This window comes from Simochromis diagramma, unplaced genomic scaffold (assembly GCF_900408965.1).
Source record: "Simochromis diagramma unplaced genomic scaffold, fSimDia1.1 OVJJ01000361.1, whole genome shotgun sequence".
Lineage (NCBI taxonomy): Eukaryota > Metazoa > Chordata > Actinopteri > Cichliformes > Cichlidae > Simochromis > Simochromis diagramma.
Genome location: NW_024386860.1, coordinates 2,659,053 through 2,680,208, shown reverse-complemented (window position 1 = coordinate 2,680,208; position 21,156 = coordinate 2,659,053). Strand labels below are relative to the sequence as shown.

The 21,156-nt window shown below is 42.1% G+C and overlaps 2 protein-coding genes across 4 annotated transcripts; both read left to right on the top strand.

The window, feature by feature from the left end:
* The first annotated feature begins 891 nt into the window (after positions 1–891).
* On the top strand, positions 892–5,108 carry LOC120732203 (DOMON domain-containing protein FRRS1L). Its single transcript, XM_040029632.1, has 5 exons — positions 892–1,493; positions 1,834–1,918; positions 2,184–2,322; positions 3,482–3,728; positions 3,818–5,108. Exons 1-5 carry the CDS (start codon positions 1,289–1,291, stop codon positions 3,988–3,990), a joined length of 849 nt encoding a protein of 282 aa, XP_039885566.1. The 5' UTR covers positions 892–1,288; the 3' UTR covers positions 3,991–5,108.
* Positions 5,109–6,168: 1,060 nt separating this feature from the next.
* On the top strand, positions 6,169–20,873 carry tmem245 (transmembrane protein 245). Of its 3 annotated transcripts, none has more exons than XM_040029626.1 (18): positions 6,169–6,851; positions 7,847–7,964; positions 8,505–8,600; positions 8,904–9,011; positions 9,363–9,572; positions 9,673–9,842; positions 12,928–12,951; positions 14,896–15,000; positions 15,084–15,166; positions 15,252–15,342; positions 15,431–15,529; positions 15,621–15,749; positions 16,097–16,219; positions 17,298–17,443; positions 17,527–17,627; positions 17,733–17,907; positions 19,232–19,426; positions 19,517–20,873. In XM_040029626.1, exons 1-18 carry the CDS (start codon positions 6,177–6,179, stop codon positions 19,563–19,565), a joined length of 2,697 nt encoding a protein of 898 aa, XP_039885560.1. In that variant the 5' UTR covers positions 6,169–6,176; the 3' UTR covers positions 19,566–20,873. The 3 variants fall into 3 exon arrangements, with proteins under 3 accessions (XP_039885560.1, XP_039885559.1, XP_039885561.1); XM_040029625.1 differs by having other exon boundaries at positions 6,171–6,851; positions 19,514–20,873; XM_040029627.1 differs by lacking the exon at positions 12,928–12,951 and having other exon boundaries at positions 6,173–6,851; positions 19,514–20,873.
* The last annotated feature ends 283 nt before the right edge of the window (positions 20,874–21,156 follow it).

Genomic DNA, 21,156 nt, shown 5'->3' with positions numbered 1-21,156 from the left:
TGTCGCCATCAAGTGGCAGGACTGTGACTTTGTGCACTCAGAGAAAACGGGACAGAGCCTCTTTTTCTTTTTCGGTGGGCCGAGGTACCCGACTGTAGGATCTGACTATAGTCAGCTGCGACATAAGATACCATCTGGTCGCCTCTCCAAGGGGAAGTGTCAGGAAGATTACACGGAGTAGACCCAGGACTCAGATACCTGGCAGAAAATGGATGTGTGGATGCAAAAGTACTTGTTATGATAAATTAATGTAAGGTCACATATCTACTCAAAGTATGTCCACGATCATGCCCTGCTAAAAAGTCCCTGCTCACTTTGAATGCTCATTTATATGTAGCTACCTGGACTGACACGTAGTGACATTAAGCACCACATTTAGAAATGACGTATATAATACACCCAGAGAGTGCATGTGAACATAGTGGACGTGCAACCATTTTTTATGGAACAGAATCTGGACCTTTTAAAAATCGCATATATGCACAGATATAACAAGCAGAGTGATACAGATTAAAAACAAGAGGAAAAACAGTGTAAAAGGAACAGCTTAAATTCGTGTCTTCAGTAAATAATTTTCGGAGAGAGGAGTGCAAACATGATTGGTCATTTTTAGGTTAGATTAGATTACTTCCAAATTTTGGATGAATAAACACAATTTAACGCATAGCTCGTCAGAACAATAGAAGCTCTGTGGTATATTTGGTGTCAGTGACTAGGACTAAAATTCCGATTGCAGCCGAGGCAATAAAATCTTACTCTACAGGCTAATTATTTTACATTGCATCATCTTATACTCCAAACATGTGAAATACTGTGTCAGCTGTTGTGGAAACGCTGTTCAATCTCCAATTGATCGATAGAAACAGCAGCACGTAGCGTCTGCTCATTGGACGTTACTGTGATTGACTGAGGAGACGAGAGGAGAGGGCGGCTGGGCGATACCATTCATCCGGCCCAACACCGAAAAATAGCCTATGAAAAGATTAATGAGCTCTAGAAGCCATCAGGACTGCGATTTCAAAGAGGATTATGGGCGTGTAGCTGAATTCGATGATAAGATTACGAATCTGGGTAATTTAGAGCTGGATTAGCCTCCTAATCAGACGCGGTGTCCCCTCGCATCCCTGCGAATAAACAGGATGAGGAGACGGTTTTGTGACGCTGCAAGGAAACCTGCGAAGATGCAGAAATTCAAACAGTGATGGACATCCAGTTTTCTTCCAGATCGGTTTAACCGTTTTTGTTTTTTGTACTTATTGTTTTACCAGCGTTCCCTTTTTTGTTGGTCATGATTTTTCTGCGGAGGCTTGTGCAGCTTTCGGTGCTGCTGATCCACGCTGGATGGTGGGGGGTCGCGCCGAGCCCCACCGATGAGGGAGCACTCCGGACTGGCCACGGAGAGCACGGAGAGCCTGGACACCAAGAGCCTCACAAGGACTCCTACAGCACCTTCGCGTCCGAGTTTCTGGAGTCCAGATATCTGTCCGATGATGGTGAGGATGTCACTCAGTCCACTAAAGATGAGCAGCTAGTGGTTTTGTTTGCATGCTTTTTTTTCCACACACAAGCACACGGGGCCTAGCATGGGCAGGACAAAGGTTAATATGTGCCAGTGTTGTCTTGCATCCAACCTGTCACCTCAATATGAGGCCTTTCAGCACCCAGGCCAGCTCCCCGATGGTAGCTGCCCACCCCTTCCTTCTCCTCACCCACACACAGAGTGCAGATGGCCTCTCCTCAGTTGGCCTTCATCACTGAATACATGTATCAGCTGTTTAGTGTGAAATCAACAAAATTCATGTTATTTATTTACTTATTTGCTGTGTTTTGCAGGTTACCCATTCCCCACAGCACCCCCAGTCGACCCCTTTGCCAAGATCAAAGTCAGCGACTGTGGAGTAACAAAGGGCTGCATAAGGTTAGAGATCCACCTCTGTCGTTCTCAAAACAGAGCTCGAGTGTTACTGTAATCCCTGGGGGTCCTTCATCCCAGATGCTCCTGACGTCAGAGAGCCAGAGCTAAACATGGGAACACTCAGCAAGCTAATCTTTCTTCTTTGTAACCTGGATTCAGTTTCTTTTAAAAAGTGTCCTCATTTGTTTAGATGAGCTCTGTCTGCCCAGCTGAGATCTTATCTCTAGCGAATGACTGTGAGCATTTGCATTTATTTATCTGCACTCAGGTATGGGAAGCCGGGGTGCGATGCAGAGACGTGTGACTACTTTCTGAGTTATCGTCGCATCGGGACAGATGTGGAGTTTGAGCTGAGCGCAGATACGGATGGCTGGGTGGCTGTAGGTTTCTCATCTGATAAGAAAATGGTGAGCAGCTCTGCAACATCTCTGACTGCTAAAAGTTACACAGGTCTTGTGTCTTATTTGGGACAGCAAACCATGTGTTTGTATCTTTTGGGCTGCATATAATTATGATTTTTTTGTTTTATCGCTTCAGGGTACAGAAAAATTAGCAGTGCACGTCAAACTCACGGATAAGAATTTTTTTGACTGTAAGAGATTGAACCAATTAAATATGAAATTCAGTGACTCAGCAGGTCTCCACAATAAACTCTCGGTTTCAATGTTTTAAAACTTAAAAAAACATATATTCATTTATTAGCCAGTTTGTTCAATAAAAACATTGTTTGGGTTAAAGTAAACCATTTCACAATTTAATCCAATGAGGCAAAGCTTGTGCTGTTTTTTCCCCCAGGTCAAAACATTGACATCACAACAGTGCGACTGATACGTTGCAACCACAGTCCTGGAGCAACATTTATGTAACTTTTTGCGAAGACTAAAAGCATGATATTGCATCACATGCAATATCATGCATGCATGCATCACAGTTGCTGCAGATTTCTCAGATGAACATCTGTGATGGAAATCTCCAATTCACCATATCCCAAAGGAGCTCCATTAGATTGAGATCTGGTGACTATGGAGGCCCTTTAAGTACAGTGAACTCGTTGTCATGTTCAAGAACCCAGTTTGACACAATTTGAGCTTTAAGACATGTTGTGTTATCTTGCTGGAGGCAGCCATCAGAGGATAGGTACAGTGTGCCAATAAAGGGATGAATATATTCAGCAACAATCTCAAGAATGGCTGCTCACTGGATATTTTCTTTTACAAGGAATTCTTTGGAAAACATAGAGATGTTTACATGGGAAAAATCCCAGCCGATCAGCAGTTTCTGAAATACTCAGATTAGTCTGTCTGGCACCAGCAACCAAGTTCAAAGTCACTTAAATCACTTTTCTTCCCAATTCTGATGCTCATTTTGGACTTCAGAAGGTCATCTTAATATCTTAAATGTTTAAATGCTTAAATGCACTGAGCCATGTGACTGGCTCATGGGTATTTTTTTTTTTAATGAACTGGCCTGGAAGTGTATATTTTACCTTGACTGTATCATAATGGTCAGTTTTTTCAAGAACTAAATTTATGCACATTTTGGAAATTACACTCTTTGTCTCCTTAGGGAGGAGACGATGTTATGGCCTGTGTGCACGATGATAACGGGCGCGTGCGGATACATCACTTCTACAACGTCGGCCAGTGGGCCAAGGAGATCAAGAGGAATCCGGCTCGAGACGAAGAGGGCATATTTGAGAACAACCGCGTCACCTGCCGTTTCAAGCGACCGTTATACGTCCCACGAGAGGAAACGCTTGTGGACTTACACCTCTCGTGGTACTACCTGTTTGCATGGGGACCTGCTATTCAAGGTGAGCGATGAGTCTTTAGCGTCAGATTACACTGCCCATTTTTTTTAGCCCTTGCCCGTGACATCTCCTTCATCTTACCCGTCCAACAGGTTCCATCACGAGGCACGACATTGACAGTCCTCCAGTCAGCGAGCACATGATCAGCATCTATAAGTACGTGGACATCTTCATGCCCTCCACAGCTTATCAGACATTTAATTCTCCCCTCTGCTTACTGCTCATAGTAGCTCTCACCTTCTACCTGCTGATGGGGACGCCATAATGAAGCACAGCACAGCACAGCAGAGAGAAGATGAAGCAGCAATAAAAAAAAGTTTAAATCTGATGCCACATACAAGTGCCCTCTTTGCACAGACTGTGTTAGATATATTGAACATGAAAGACTATATATTCATAACTCACACAGCATCTTGAAGTATTAAAGCAACACTCTAGAGGTGACATGTGCTGATCTGAGTATTAGACAAGAGGGCAGAGTAGTAGTAGTAGTTTAAAATAGGCCAGTCATTTTCAGTGTTAACGATAGCTTCCAGTTATATAAAAATATGAGGACTCCATTCCAACAAATACATCTCACAAGACTTTGAAACCCTGCATGCACTGGAAAATCTGGGAATGGTTTCAGACACCCACCGTGCACTGGTGACTAATGTCGAACTTTGCCAAAACAACGGGTTTCTGAGGATGAAAGGAAAATAAAACAGCTCTCACAAATGCTTCCCGTCTCCTCACCCTGCTACGTTTCTGTGGATCTCAGCCTTAAAAAAATAAAATAAAAATGTTGTTTGCTGGTGTTAGAAATATGGAGTGCAGGGTTTCAGGAAGAACCCGGTGCATCTACTATGTAAAAGATTTTCGTATACTTTTTTTTTTTTTACATCCTTGTCTGATTTCATCATCTCACTTCCTGAACCACAGTAACTGCTTTGTTTATCAGTACTGTGACACTGTGACTCACAGCAAGACTGATGAGAAGAGTTACTACTATTGCCTGTTCAAGCAATAACACGGTTAACAGAAACATTTTGCTCTTATATGAACTAATATTTTTTCTCCCCTGGGTTGCTATTGTAGCTTTTGAAGTGTATTAAAAATGGTTGAATATGTTAAGATGTCTCCCACTGAAACATCTGTCGCTGCTGTGCTTATTGCTAAGAACACAGTCTATACAAAATACAGACGCTGTAGTGAATGCAGAGACTGCCTTCTCACTCTGGAAGTATAAAGCCAAAGGGCATGACTTTAATAGAATGTAACATAATTAGATTTTGAGCAGTGGCTACGTGTAGTATGATGTGCAGCCTGATAAAATGTACAAATTACTCATACATTCACACTCGTGAGAGGCTGGGCAGAAGATAAAATACACAAGAAAGCACAGAAAATAACAAACCAACAAAAAACACACCACTTTTACACACCACCTGCTTTTCAAGCAGATGAAATGGGCAGTGGGAAAAATAAGGGGGTTGTGGAAATTTTCATAAAAAAGTAAATGAATGTACAAATGCAATGGTATTCATATAAAAACCATTGTATATTTATGCGTGGCTGTTTTGTTTTGTTTTTCTTACCAGTTAACCTAACATGCATGCCTACCATGGGAAGAAGCTGTAGAGCACAGGGAGAATATGCAGCTTTTGAACAGAAAGACCCCACACAGCCATGAGATTCAAACCCAGTGGAAGTGTAAGCTAGTGTGGTGTCAACTTGAAGTCAACTTACCGTCCCATTTAAAAAACAAATGTTTAAAAAAGGATCTCGGAATTTCAGAAAACCTGATCATCATGACTCTAATTGTCTTAAAGACACTTTGTTTAGAATAGAATAGCCTTTATTGTCATTGTACAGAGTACAACGAAATTGGAGTGCCACTCCCTTGGTGCAAGATTCAATAATAAATATAAATGTAAGATATATACAGGATAGCAGCATTAATATAATGACAGTATGAATAGCAGCATAATATAATGGCAGTGACGGTATGGTATAGCTAAGCAGGTTCAATTGTTTTTGTGCTTATTTACTACGGTGATAGCTCTGGGAAAGAAGCTATCCCTGAATCTGTTTGTCCTGGTTTTATGTGACCTGTACCGTCGGCCTGACGGTAATAGTTCAAACAGTTGATTGCTGGGGTGAGAGTGGTCCTTGATGATATTGCCAGCTCTGCTGAGGTACCGAGAGTTTGCAATGACCTCCAAGCTGGGCAGAGAGCAGCCAGTGATCTTCAATGTAATGTAATTATTTTTATTTATATATTTTAAATAGCTATGATGTGTATTGCTGCTTGAATTAAGCACTTTATAACACCACCTTGTAACATTAATAAAACAATAAAAAAAAATAAACCGGAAGAAAAGTGGTAAGTTAAAAAAAAAGAAAAAGAAAACAGGAAGGAACGCGCGACATCACGGAGACTTCATTGCCCATGAGGCCTTTGGGCATTCGATGTTGCTACGTCATTGTTTTCCTCCCTCACGCGGTGGATCAGTTGGACGGGCTGGCGGAGCTGAAACTGGGAACATGGCAGACGAGGAGGATTCGGCGCCGGATCCCGCCGCTGTCTCTCCCCCAGAGAGCCCTCACGCTGGGCAGCCTCACTTTGTTTCTTTCTCGGAGAGCTTCCAGCCGGCTGTCGGGATGATGAGCCAACTGCTAACCCAGCCCTCCTCCCTGAAGTTCGACAAGAACATAAAACAGGCCTTCTACAACACCGGGGCGATGATATTTGTGGCTATCTGCTGCGGGGCAGCTGTCCTGGTCTATTTCATCCTCGAGGCCTTCCTCCGCCCGCTGCTCTGGGCTGTGCTCTGCGGCACCTTCCTCCACCCCTTCAAATACTCCCTGGCTCGTCTCGGCCGCTCATGGCTCAGCGGCCTGCAGGACAGCGGGACGCCCATAGTGGTGGGGACGCTGCTGGTCCCGGTGTGGTGTCTCAACTACGGGGTGGAGGCGATGGGTAGGCTAGTTCTGGAGAAGCTCACGATACTTCTGGTTATCGGGGCGGGGGCACCGCTGGTTTACTTCCTCTACCTTTTCTGGAGTGTCATCGGTATGCAGGTGATCCTCGGGCACGTCTGTGGGGTCATCGGGAACGCGCTGGACTATTTCCACTTTATGTGGGTGAGTGACAGTAGAGTGACAATCCTCTCTGACAGAATGACAAAGGGCCCCTCTGTCCGTCAGAGTGGGTGCTGTTAGGTCCGCTCTGTGTAAACTGTGGCACATATTTTAAATATTATCTGGGACAGAATGTTAAAAGTTATACTTAGTTTAAACGTCAGTGATTTTATTACTCGCCTGATTGTGTGGGTCTTACTATAGTAAACTAGTAATCTTACGATAACAAACTAGTAGTCTTTTAATTGTTGGTTGGGTAAAAAAAAAATCAAATATGAAAAGCTCACATCACGTTATTTGCACAGAAAATTATCTACAGAGGGAGTAATAACAGTAATTGTGAATTTCATTCCTACTTAATCCCATTTTGTGTGTCTGATTAAAATGAACTCAGAATTAAAATGTTGACTGTACAAATGTATAAATGTTATTATCATGTTGTCATAAACGCCATTTAGCAATAGGCAATAGTTGATAAAGAATAATTGGGGGATTAAAGTTGACTGGCTGCTGCAGTGTGTCTCTAATAAAGACTTATTCGATTAACTTAAACAGAAAATGTGTTTCTTGGAATATGTGTGCAAACTTTTATGCAAGTTGATCTAATTTCCTGCAGTTCCAGCATCTGATCAATCGGTACCTTATTCCCAAACAGCTCCAGGGGCCAGAACCCGTCCGCCTCATCCAAATTGCATTAAATGTTCTTCTTTCTCTGAATGCGGAGTTCAGCTGACAGAGGGCCTGTGTTTATAAATAGGATGGAGGACACTATATTAAATTACATCAAGGCATGTCTTTGTGAGGAGCGACACAAGCTGAGATCTTTATGAGTGATTATCACAAAAACTGCTCAGTTATACTTTTTAAGACTCATGAAGTTTAAAGGTTCAGCATCAAATGATGATTATGATGCAATGGAAGAGAATAGAAGTCTCAGTATATTTAATTAAAATACCCTCTGTTTCATTATTGTGCATCTTTGTTTTATTCCGTCACAGGTGGGGACTGTCGTGTTTGGATACTTGCTGGCGGTTTGTTTTAAGTGGAGTCCTCAAACTGAGCGGTACCTGAGGACTCTGGCACTTCCTGTCTGGGCCGTCCTGCTCTTCTACATCGGTGAGTGTGGACAGCGCCCACAGCCAGCCATACAAGCTGCCTCTTTGGACTGCAGGAGATTTCTTCTAAATGTGGTCAATAAGTTGCTGCCTGTACAAATCGACTTGTCTTTGAAACAGAGGGCATGCAGAGTTGCGCGGTAAGATGAGGATGTTGAAAGTATTTTTAGCACACTTAACACTTGCTCTGAGCTTCAGGCGTGAAGTTTTAAAAAGTGACTGAAAGCTGGTTAAGAAGAAGTTCTGCCTTAAAAGGAGGTTTTTGAGCACATGTGAGAAAATGTTTTCTGCTTTGAAGTTTTTAAAAGTGCTTTCATAGCAACAGTCAACATTGTATGTCATATTTGTTTATGAATATGGTTCAGCTCATCAGGCAAGACTAGCAGAGTCATGCTTGACAAGGAATATACCTGTTAAGCCAGTAATGTCGTCCACACTGCCTGCAGTTTAACTACAACAGCTTTCTCTCAATCTAGTTAAATGTATCCATCCGTAACTCATCCATCTTCTTCCACTTATCCAATTCCTCTATCTGTTTTAGTGTCTCTGACTGGCTCATGGAGAGTCCCCATATTTGTGGTTGTGGTTGGGCTTCTCATCGTGGGCTACCAAGAGAAACCACCTGTCCCTGGCACAGGTGAAAATATACTATCACACCTATACACTGACATACATTGACATTTACCACAATGAGATACCTTTACTCACCATTAACTTGGTAATAAATATGGTCAAATGAGCACAAGTCTATGATGTGCTTAGATTAAGTTGCATTTAGCCACATTTGCCTAAGCCTAGCTTTACGTGAAATATAAGTGACTTGAGGTGACTGGTTGGGCTACGCTCATCAGACCAGCTTTGATCTTTCCTACTGTGCATCCTCCGCTCTGCCTGCCTGCCTTTGTGTTTCGCTATATTCAGTCTCTCTTGATCTCCCCAGGTGAGCTTTCAGGGCAGGTGCTGTCATTTGCTGCTAACACTATTTACATGGCAATCTCCTGTAGCAACCTTCAACCCAAAACCGAACTCAGTGGAAGCTCCTCCACAGGTAAGTTAGCTGCATTGTATTCAGTCTATTAAAGAAGATCATACAGATGTCCCAGATATCTGGGCTATAAGGTTTATGAAATGAGAGAACTGGCAGATTGAATAGAGGGAATCAGAGCTCCGAACATACTGTTCGATAAATGTTCAGAGCATTGCTAATTGGTCAGAAAAATGTCAAGTTTTAAAACCCAAGATATGCAATTTCAGTTTTACATTCTTTATTTCTTTTTTTTACTGTAGCTGCTTTGGCTTTACCAATTTAGCCACAGCCGGCTGAAACTCAACTGCTTTGTTCTTTCTTTCTCTTCCTCTTCTGTGCTTCCTCTGTCTGCTTTCCCTCATCCGCTCATAGATGGTGTGCAGTCTGTGGGTCCCGTGCCTTCCACTCCTGGGTTTCCCGGGTTCACTGGGAGCTCTCGTACATTGCCCGGCCTCTTCCAGAGAGAGAAAAGCTCCCACAGAGCCAGTGATATTTACTTTATTCTGCTGGTCTGGGCTATTGTCTTGGTGCAGGTCTGGCTCAACCTGTGGATACTACAACTGCTCCCTATTCCTGTGGCCGGTAACACACACACACAGACATATAAACAGATATGTGCACACTTTCAGTTACTCCTCATCAGTCGGATTTTACTCATGTGCATGTTGTCTCACTGATCTAGTGTGGGTTCTGAAGAAGCTGGTGGTCCGGTTTGGTATGAAGAGCTTTGCAGAGAGGACTCTTACCTCGTGGTGGACGGTGCTAGAGAAGTTTGGACGTGAGCGTGAAGAGGCACTGCTCCCTGGACCAATCAAAGGCCTGGCTCAGTTCCTCCTACGTATCGACACTAAGGTAATGTAAGAGCTGCCTGTGAAGCTGATGTCCTTATTTCCTCTGCCTTTGGCTTTATACTTCCCCATCCAGACACACTTTATCTGCAACTGCTTGATAACAAATTACTTATCAAAATATCTCAGGAAAACTGAAAGTCTCAACATGCTCTGTTGTTATCAGTCATATTACATATGTTAGTTTCATTTTTAATGTCTAAATTTATCCAGTGTAAAGATCTGCCAGGTCCTAAATTTATTAAAATGAAATTGGTAAATTCATATTAAATTGCCAAAAACGGGGGCTTTTTAGTTTCCTTTACTTTTAACAGAGGATTTTAGCTGCTGTTTTTGTTTTTCAGCCTTTTAGTTTTGACCCAGTTGCAACAATCTCATCAGTGTCGTTTACAGCAACAGCTGGAAGCTATTTTTAGCAAAAAGCTGTATTAAACCAAGTGTGCGCTAAACTGCCCAGCACCAAATGGTAGACAGACAAAATTAGCACTTAGCTGAGGAACACTTTAAAATCAGTTCATTAAAAAACAGAGCTAAAAGGAGAGTGAATATTAGCCTGATGCCCGCATCATCAGGTGGGCAAGAAAATACTCATGCATCAGTGATGTTGTTGCTCCATATCTGCTGGATGTGTAAGTATGCAGTTGTTTTGTTTCCAATCAAAATTTAGAGGCAAAATATCTCCAAATCTCTCAATATAGACTAAAAATCTCAAAAAACAAAGCAATGCAGAGCAGAATTTTTTGCCGACATATTAGAGTGAGTGACAGGATTAGTGCTACATGGTTTACATTTCTCAGGTTTTATAAATAATGATGTCATTGCTGTAATCTTATACACTTTTCTGCCTTGCCCTCACAGTTTTGGGATGTATTTGTGTTCTGTCTTTGTAATCACATTGATTTGCATCCCACTTGTATTGCCAGTCCACACTCACTGTAGTTAGTGTATCTTGCCTGCCACTTCCAGAGGGGTGTACTACGAAGCAGCTTCCGCAGAGTTTGACTTTTTTGTTTTCATGCATTAGTTGGTCCCATGAAACCTAAAACCTCATTCAAACCTGACGGGTATTTCCAATTTTAATGTTAACCCATGGTTTCTGTGACAGGCTCTGTCCTCGCTTACATAAAAGTGGGAGTTGGTGGTGGGTTCATCATTTGACTCCTGCACAAAATGGACTGCAGCAGCTATACTGGTGCTGCCAATAACTCAAGATGGAACAATTCAGCAGAAAAATATTAATCGCATAAATTAATAAATTACTATATTTATTTTACCACTCAGTCCACTCCTGGTGCTGCTATTTAATGTAGAGATCTACAAATTAGAATCATGATGCGTTTCATCATGAAGCGCATTCAGGTTTGACACTGTAATTAGATAACTTTTGTTATTGACCAAATTGAATTAAATAAATTTTCTTAATTGAATAACCTCTGTAATAAATTCCAGTAGACTGCTATCGCAGCAGTGTAAAACGTAGCATTTACACAAGTTCAGTGCCTGGGAATTCCTGTGAAAACACAACATGTACAGTTGTTGTCAGTTTACATTCATCACAGGCATAAACATCATAGTAAATTTGGACTTTTAACGATTTTTTTGAGCTGTTCTTTTTCCAGACTTGTATTATTATAGACCATATATGTTTAATGACTTTAAGGAAAAAAAGAAATGGGAGCATGAGTTTGAACTTATTTTAGATTTTCTCTCATCCAAATAGTCTGGAACATATACATACACGCCCAAATGTATACACATACTCAAGTGGTCCCAAAGGTTCTACAGTGCCTTTTAATCTGACAGGGCCAAGGCCTATTAACTCCTCATTAATTATTGACTACAGCTGGTAGTTTCTCTTTGCCAGCACAAAAAGGATTTGCTTGGCAGGACTCATTTGATTGACCTCAGACGGAAACTCAAAGGAGCCCAACCCGAGAACCACCGAGGCTCAAGAACTGGAAACTGTTGGAACACCAACATCACTGTCCACAGTGAAGTGAATTTTACATCGCAGTGGATTGAGAGGGTGTTGACCAAGAAAGAAACCCCTGCTTTAAAATCAACACCTTCAAGCTCCTCTGAAGTTTGCAGCTGCTCAAACAGATAAGCCAAATGCCCTCTGGAGAAAAGTTTATGGCAAGATAAAGATTGAACTTTTGGGCCACAATGACTAGAAGTGTAAACATGAGGAACACTGTACTGAGTGTCAAGCATAGTAGTGGTAGCATCATGCTCTGGGCCTGTTTTGCTGCCAGTGGCATAAGGTACATTACAGAGAAGATTCTTAAACTTGATCTTAAATGAACAGATAGAAGGTTGAAACATGAACACAGTTGGTAGCTCCAACAGGACAATGATCCCAAACACATATCGAAACTGGTGTTGGAATAGATAAAGTAGGCTAGCATTGAGCTTCTTGAATGGCCTTCCCAAAGCCCCGACCTCAACCCTTTGAATATTCGTGGACTATGCTGAAAGGCTGGGTCTGCTCCAGGAATTATGCCTAAAGCTTGTCGATGGCTACCGGAAGCATTTGGTTGACTTGCTAAGAGACATTTAAACAAAATAATAGTGGAGATTTATGTATATATTTTGACCCTTAGTGGATTAGAGAAGAGCCAAAATAAATACAAACAACTGAGTTCAAAGAAATCATTAAAAGCCCCAAATGACTTGTGATTATATGTAAACTGACCACAGCTGTACCGTTTGCACTGCTGTAACTTAACTGCTAGACTTTGTTCAGTGCTGTTATGTACAGCTTAACAGATTGCATGTCAGCTGATAATCTATATCACTCTTAGGGCAACTTGTTTGGAAAAGAAGTGAAACCGTATCACTTGGAGATGATGTTAGACAAAAACCTCTGAAAATAGGCTTGAAAAGAGAGCTGCCCTTCTGAAACCTCTGGCTATAGTCTCAACATACCTTGCTAACACATGAATTCCACTTTGTAGTACACCGCTCTGACCCCTCAGAGCCTGTACCCACACAGAGCTTGTATTCTTGTTGCACGGGTACATGTGATGACTGCTGCACAACTCTTTCCAATAATAATTTTCCCAATGTCTCTTTGTCTCCTCCCCAAGCTCTGGCATTGGCTTAACAAGCAGGTAATGATTTGGAGGAGCAGAGTGCTGAGAGAGCGAGACTGAGAGAAAGTGGGCTTGTGTGTGAGAGACATTGAGAAAACAAGGGCAAATAAATAAATAACTTGTATTTATGTGCGGGTGTGTGTGACAGCGTGAGCACACCTTGTAGCGGCTTGGACTGGCATTTTACCCATCCACTGTCATCACCTCTGCCATCCTGTCTAAACATCTGTCCTCTTGCTTCTTTCCTGCTTTTATTTTGACAGTGAGCTACAGCCGGGGTGTTGCACTCAATAATCCCTCAGCCCCGACTGTATCTTCTCTGCTTTGACCTGAGTTTGTCTTGAGTGTGTATGTGTGTGAGCTGCCTCAAAGAGTAGTGTTAAATGGGGGGGGGGGGTTCCTTTTTTTTTCCCCAGAAATTTTAATTTTTTTATTTTTTAGGTGTGGCTAAGGGACTGGACAAAACAATGGAAACACGGTTATTCAATGTGAGGAACTAAACTTAGTGAATATATTGGCCACCTTTGAACCATTTGGCTTTGTGGAGCTGGTTATTACCATAGACTGTATATAAAAGATGGAGATTAGCACTGGGCTGTCACTCATTGTTTGGTCTTTGTTGTTGTTGTTCTTTTAGTTTTAAAGTAAGACATCGAAAAAGAGGCTTGGCTCAAATTGAGATTTTTGTGTAAACTACATGCTCAGTCAGCAGCCGGGACCAAATTTCAAACCCTTTTTTGTCATCTGTTTTACTCTTACATTTGACCATATTGTACAACATACAACATTCTGCTTTTTTTTTTTTTTTTGTTTGTATTTTAATAAGGCTTGAAACTATTGATGAGACCACAAACTCTCTCTGTAGTTCTCAATTTGAACTATATACAGAATGGCTGTAGCTCCCGTTGACCTCAATGTACCTACAAGCCTGCATTTTGCATCTGAAGGCCACCAGGTCACAATAACTATGGTTGGAAAAAGACTTACTTTCTGTCTTGACCTCAGTACAAATTTAAAGTGTTTACAATCTATTCAATTCAGTTCGGTTCTATTTATATAGCGCCAAATCACACAAGTTGCCTCAAGGCACTTTATACTCTGATTCTGGCTGTTATTTATGAACTAGAGTGTCTTTTATTTAGAATTATCACAGGTGTTGATTCAGTTCAGTCATTTCTAATGATGTAGTTTATATTTTTAATACAGTGCCGATGTGCTGCATTGGAAATGTAGTGTTTGTCGCTGTGCGGCCTGTGTATAACTTTTTAGAGGTCTCATGCTCCCTGTTGTGATAGTGACTGAAACCTCTTCTAAACCTCTCGCTGCTCAATATTACCCAACTTCTTTAATTTAATTACTTCTTTCAGTATTAAAATCTTTTTGAAGTGGTGTTTCCATTTTTTTGTTAAACAACTGTTTGCTGTTCTTCTTTCAGGTAAGCTAGATGTTAAAGAGGAAGGTATAAGACTCGCTGTAGATTCACTCACCTAAGGTCTTACACAGACTCTTTGCAGAAAATGCCATGTCATGTCACCATCAATATAATAAACCATTACGCCATGGCCTTAGTGCAAAAAGAGAGAGTTCTGCTAACAGAGCTTTGATTTTAATGCAGTTTTGGCGCATTGAGAAACCTGAGTCGAGAACAGAGAGCTCACTTTGAAAGTGATGTCATGTCTGTTTGTCGTTAAACCAACAACCCAAAAAGCCACTTGCATGATTTAATGCTTCAGTGCAAGAATGGGTGCATGCATTGTATGAGTACATATATGCTGTTATTGTCCTCTGTGAGGACTTTTTACATCTAAAATGACTTTTCACAAGTGATAAGGACACAGGTTTCTCCATGTGCATGTTTTTACCTCCTTTAAAGTTGTACTGATGAGTCTATTTTGCCATCTTCCTATTATCCCCCCCTTCTCCCTGTCTTTGCCCTCCTCTCCTTTTTATCTGTGCACCCAGATGGTTGTGTGGCTGGAGCGATCTCTGGATAAAATCATCAGTATCTTCATCATCTTCCTCTTGGTCACAGGGACCCTGCTCATGGCTCTGCTGCTCACTGCTATGGTAGGTTTTTGGGTTTTTTAACCTGACTTCACAGCATTTGCACTGATGATGGATAAAAAAAAAATCAACATTAATTTTTGTAGGTTCATCACGAAAGTGCTCACATCATCGACGTAACCAGTAACCTCATCAATGAGACCGTATCTAACCATCCAGAATGGGCCAAGTAGGACAGTCCACTCTGTTTTTCTGTGTTTATTTTTAGACTTTCCTCTCATTTGCTAAAACAACCTTACTTTGTCCTCTGTTAGCCTCCTTCCAGAAGCCCGCGTGGTCCAGAAAGCTCTAAATTCAGCTGCTACTAATGTCTACCAGCATGGGAGAGAATGGATAACACAAAAGGTCAGGACAGTAATTTTCACTGATGATAATAATGGAATACAGCCAGATAGCGAGGAATGTGACCAATCTGTTTCCTTTGTGTGTGCAGCTTCATAAGATTTTAGGAGATAAGGTGAACCAAACTGCAGTGATTGAGAAGCAAGTTTTAGAACTTTGGGACCGACTGTATCACTCCTGGTTTGTGAAGGTAGTGTCAGAGTTTTGTGTTTACTGTCTCCCAAAGTCTGTTCTTCAGTATTGTTCAGTTTTACATAAAATACTATGGTCACATTTTTCAGAATGTAACCCACTCTGGACGGCATCGTGGGAATAAGATGACTCACAGACAGAACAGCTGGCTGGGGGACATCCTGGACTGGAAGGACATTGCTTCCTTTCTGCAGGAAAATATCGAGACACTACTGTCTGTAAGTATGAACGTATGTAACGTACACTATAATGCCAAGTGTTTCAATCACTTCCATGGCCACAGGTGCATAAAATCAAGCACCAATGCATGCAGACCGCTTCTACAAACATCTGTGAAAGGATGGGTCGCTCTCAGGAGCTCTGAATTCCAGCATGATACCGTGATAAGATCCCACCTCTGCAGTCCAAGACCATTTTGTTTTCTTAGATCAGGACATCAGCCATGAGAGCACCATGCCAGCAATGCCCCACTAGCAGCATTCGCAAATTTACAACTGTGTGCGTCTTAGATAGAAGTACAGTTTCCTGTGGATGGTGTGTTTATTGTTGCCTCGTCATTTTGCAGATCCTGGAGTCTTTGTGGGTTGTAATGAGCAGGAACGTTGGCCTCCTCATCTCCACCACGACCACTCTCCTCACCGTCTTGTTCCACAGCGGCACGGCGCTCCTCAACTTTGCACTGAGTTTGGTATGAAACGCTGATCACAGCCACGTCGTTTTCTTTACTTTATAAAGTGCAACTGTTTGCAAAATTGATTATCATTATTCTTTTGTAATGCACAAAAGTAAGCAGAAAGTGTTCAGCTTAACTGCAAGTGTTTCTCAAAAATATTCTAATAGATTTATAGAAATCTGAGGCCGAATAATGTCCTGCAGACTCGTCCATAAAAATGTTCTCAGACTTATGTTTAGCTAAAGATCATTCCCAACTGTGTGCTTAGTAAGCATTGATTTCTAAATAATGCTTACTAACATTAACGTGTCAGTGGTGTGTGCTTATTTGCTGTGCTTTCTGCAATGAAGGCAGTGCTTCTTTTAAGCATTGTTTAAACTGTTGTGGTACATTTAAACTCCTTCATATTAAGCACACACTCACACTCTGATGGATGCACTAGGGGCAATCTGGTATTTAGTATCTTGTCCAGAGTCATTTTGAAATGCATACTTGAGGAGCCTGGGATCAAATCGCCGACCTTCCTTTTAGTAGATGACCCGCCCTGGGCACCTCAAGGAGGCGCTATCATTAGCTAACTTAACAAGGCATTCATTCCACTAAAACATCTTCTTAAATAAGTATTTTGCCAGGTCGTGTAAAAAAAACAAACATGATCCATAACCTGAGATCAGTTTAAATTGATGACACTGGCCTTGAGTTTTTTCTCCTCAATAAATAATGCCAGCACAAATGAGCAGTAGTCTGGAATGGCCATGGACCTTTACAAAGATCAAAATCACCTTAAAGTTAGAGGAGACTGAGGCCAGGAAACATTCACTGGACTAAAATAGTGAGCTGACATTAGAGCCAAACACGCATCCTGGAAGCGTGTCAACTCCACAGTGACCGAGGTGGGGCTTGGACATGTCATCTGTTCCTCAGCCACAATACAGGACTTTACTGAGCATTGTTAACTGTGTATATTTAATGGTGTTGCTCTTTCTGTCTTATTTTAATAAAGTAGACCTGCCACATTTACTCTTAAAGATTTAAAAAGCTAATCAGATAGTCTTATATTTAGCACAGCTGCCATTTTTACTCCTTCCTGTAGGTGATTTTCCTGACTACTCTCTTCTACCTGCTGAGCTCCAGTGGAGAATACTACAAACCGGTTAAATGGGTGATCAGCTTAACTCCTCTCTCTCAGCCGGGACCCTCCAGTAACATCATCGGCCAGTCTGTTGAAGAGGCCATCAGGTAGTCGCATGCGTAAAAGCTACAGAATCTAAATTTGTACCTTGGCGAGATTATTTTTGACCATATTTGTGTTTGTTTTGAAGAGGAGTGTTTGACGCCTCTCTGAAAATGGCCGGATTCTACGGCCTCTACACTTGGCTCACTCACACTATCTTTGGCATCAACATCGTCTTCATTCCTTCTGGTGAGTCAGCGTGTCCGCAGCAGATTGTGCTGTCGTTATGTTCGCACCTGCCAAGCCACACTCAGTGTTTTGTCACTCTCTGAATCCCTCTTTCCTGGCCTGAAGCTCTGGCTGCCATCCTGGGTGCCGTGCCGTTCCTGGGGACCTATTGGGCAGCTGTGCCGGCAGTGTGTGACCTGTGGTTGGCGCAGGGTGAAGGTGTCAAGGCCCTGCTGCTGCTCATCTGCCACCTGCTCCCAACATATTTTGTGGATACAGCCATCTACTCTGATATATCAGGGTATGTATGCGTGACCAGCTTATTTGAGCTTCTCTTTATGGCACTGGGACATCTGACAAACAAATCACACCAAACCACCTGTGACTGTTAACATAATACATACAAGTCCGCTTGCTGGCCTAATGTGGGTTTGAAAGAAAACTGTACAGTTGTACGAGTCTATAAACAGCATCTCTGTTTGCCTCTGTTTCATAAACTCCCCGTTGTGGACAGATAATGCTCCTGTCTTGGAGCTTCAAGCCCTACTATCTTTACATACAGTTTACATACACACTCAAATGCATACATCAACTCAAATCTTTTAATAAGCAGTGCTGAAGATTCTACAATGTCTTGTAACTTGATAAGGCCAAGGCCTATTAATTTCTCGTTAGTTATTATGATTGAGTACATCTGGCAGTTTCTCTTTACCAGCTTAAAAAGGATTTGACTGACAGCACTCATTGGATTGACCAAATGGGAACAATGGGAACATCCCAGGAATTCATTTACACTAGTTGTGAAGGTCTCTTGGAGCTATTTCTGAACACCTGCAGATTCTAAGATCATCAGTTTAAGTAGTTCTAGCTAAGTACAAGTTATTCAGATGTGTCACCAGTTTGCCAGGGTCTGGAGGAAGTCCCGAGCTGCCACCCTCAGATGAGAGGAAAATGGTTAGGATGTTCGAGAACAATTCAGGACCTATCAAGTTTGAAGCCTGTAGGAAACTGGAGGAACACCAGCGTCACTGTCCACAGAGAAGCCAGTTTTACCATGAACTGAGAGGATGACGACCAAGAAAGAAGTGCTCAAAAATTGACGTCTTCAAGTTGAACTGAAATTTTCAGCTGCTCACATGGACACGCCAAATCTTCTAGAGAAAAGTTTGATGGTGAGACGTATCAAAGAGTGAGTTTTTGTCCACAATGACAAGAGGTATGTTTGTTGTGAGTGAAAGCGAGGCTTACAAACCTAAGAAGGCTGTACCAGCTGTCATGCTCCAGGGCTGCTCTGCTGCTAGTGGTACTAGTACATTGCACAAAGTGGCTGGAATAATGAAGGAGGATCTCTAAATTCTTCACCTCAACTCAATCGTTGGACACAGTGGTTTGTTTCAACAGGACAGTGACCCTCAAACACACATCAAAACTGGTTGTGGAATGGATAAAAGCTCAAACTACCCTTGATGGGTATATATAAACTTCTGACCACAGCTGCGGTTTGGGGAAAGCTAACTTTTTAGCCTGTTTTAGCCTTCAGCTGCATCACATGTGTGCACTGATACAGTAGCTGCCTGCCAGCCTTTCCACTGTGTTTTAAACCATTTCTTTTGTCTTTGTCTCAGAGGTGGACACCCATATTTGACAGGCCTGGCGGTGGCAGGTGGTGCGTACTATCTGGGTCTGGAGGGGGCTATTATCGGGCCTATCCTCCTCTGCATCCTGGTGGTGGCAGCCAACATCTACAGCGCTATGCTGATGAGCCCCAGCTCTGCAGTGCCCACACCAGTGCAGCCAAACTGGCCTCCCCACCCTATGAGGTAAGACGCATGAAGAACAAACAGCAGATTAGATGTCTTTAAAAAAATGCAAACCAACCAGTCAGTTGTCTTCTTGTCTGTGATTAGTAGGACCTTTACGGACGCCACTCCCTCTGTCCTGAAGAAGACCTGTGAATGAGCACATGAGGAAACGACATCCAGCTTCCTATAGGCTGATTCCTCAGGGGAATTGCTCCCCTCCTTGAAGCTCCTCCCTGTGTGGCCTGACTCCATAGGGACGCCCTGACTGAAAAAGAGGCATAGCAGCTGGTCACCCATGATGCTATGTGCTTCGCTGAACGGTTTCTCAGAGCGATATGGCACCAGCTCCTTTCATTCAGCAGCACACAAAAACTCCTGTAAGCATGCACCCTAATCCCAAACTTGGACCAATGACATCACATTGGGTTTACGATTGTGTATGGCGGAGCCATCGATGCTAATCGCATCATCGCTCAGAACTCAGTGCCTAATTTATTTTGTGATATTGAGAAATGCCTAAAAATTACTGTGTCGTTTGTGGTGAACTGTAAGATGATATATTTTATCTACAAGACCCCTGATTTCCAGCCTGCACTCCTTGGCTGTATCTGTGCTACCGTACGTGGTTGTGCAGTATTTGTACTCCCTACCTCTCTCCTAATGGAGGCTCAAGTAGAGTTTGTAGTAATAGCAGGTTTTCTAAAAAAAAAAAAAAACTTCTTGCCACAGTTGTTGTCTCATGTGACTCAAGTAACTGAGTAATTAGACAGGGACCTGTTATTATGCTTATTTCTAGCTACATATTCGTATTGTGAGACTATAAATGAGTATTTCGTTAAAACTGACATCACACTCTCGAAGCATTGGTCATTGTATGTGCAGTGACATCGCCACAGCTCTGTACCAGTTACACCAGCGCTGAGGGTGCAAGGACTCGCTACAGTATTCTCCTGAACGATAGGTGTCGCTACTCAGACAAAAAGTCCATGTTAGTGCTGGTAAGAAGTCAAAACCAGAACCAAAGAAATCAGAAGATTTTTTTTTCTCCCTTTCAACCTGTTGTAACATCTCCCTCTGTGTAATCTGTGGCAGCTGCTGCACAAGGTTACATAAGTTAAGCGGTGTAGCACTGGCCAAAACGACATCAAAGCTCGGCGTTGTTCACGAGGGCGAGGAACATAAATGGACCCTGACACAGCTGCTAAGTTCACCTGCTGTTTGAAGAAGCCCTCTTTCTTCTGATTGGCTTCCCCTCGCCTGGCTTCCACACAGAAGCCAGTGCTCATAAACCCCGCCTCCTAATCACCATACAAGGAAATCTGTGCCAAGCTGATGTCAGGAGTTGGCAAAATGATTGCCTCTCATAAAGATTAGTTTTATATACATTTACCTCATTTTTTGATGCACATTTAATATGATCACTGTAATTGGATAGTAGTATAAACACTATGATACACGAACGATAGAAAATAAGGATAGGTCCCATTTAACCGTTTTTATTTTTACTCTTTAGTTACTGTGTCATTCACGATTCAGTGATCGTAGCTGTGACATTCTCAGCTTTGACAACGGTGTTCACTCCTGCTTTACTGAACCAAGCTTTGTTACCACTGTTTGTCTTTTTTTGTTTGTACGATTCAGTTGTTATTAATAATAAAAATAATCTATTTTTATTGGCTACAGGTTTAGACTGATGATGATGACTACTTCTAATGGATCAGATTACACATCTTACAATCAGATTTTAG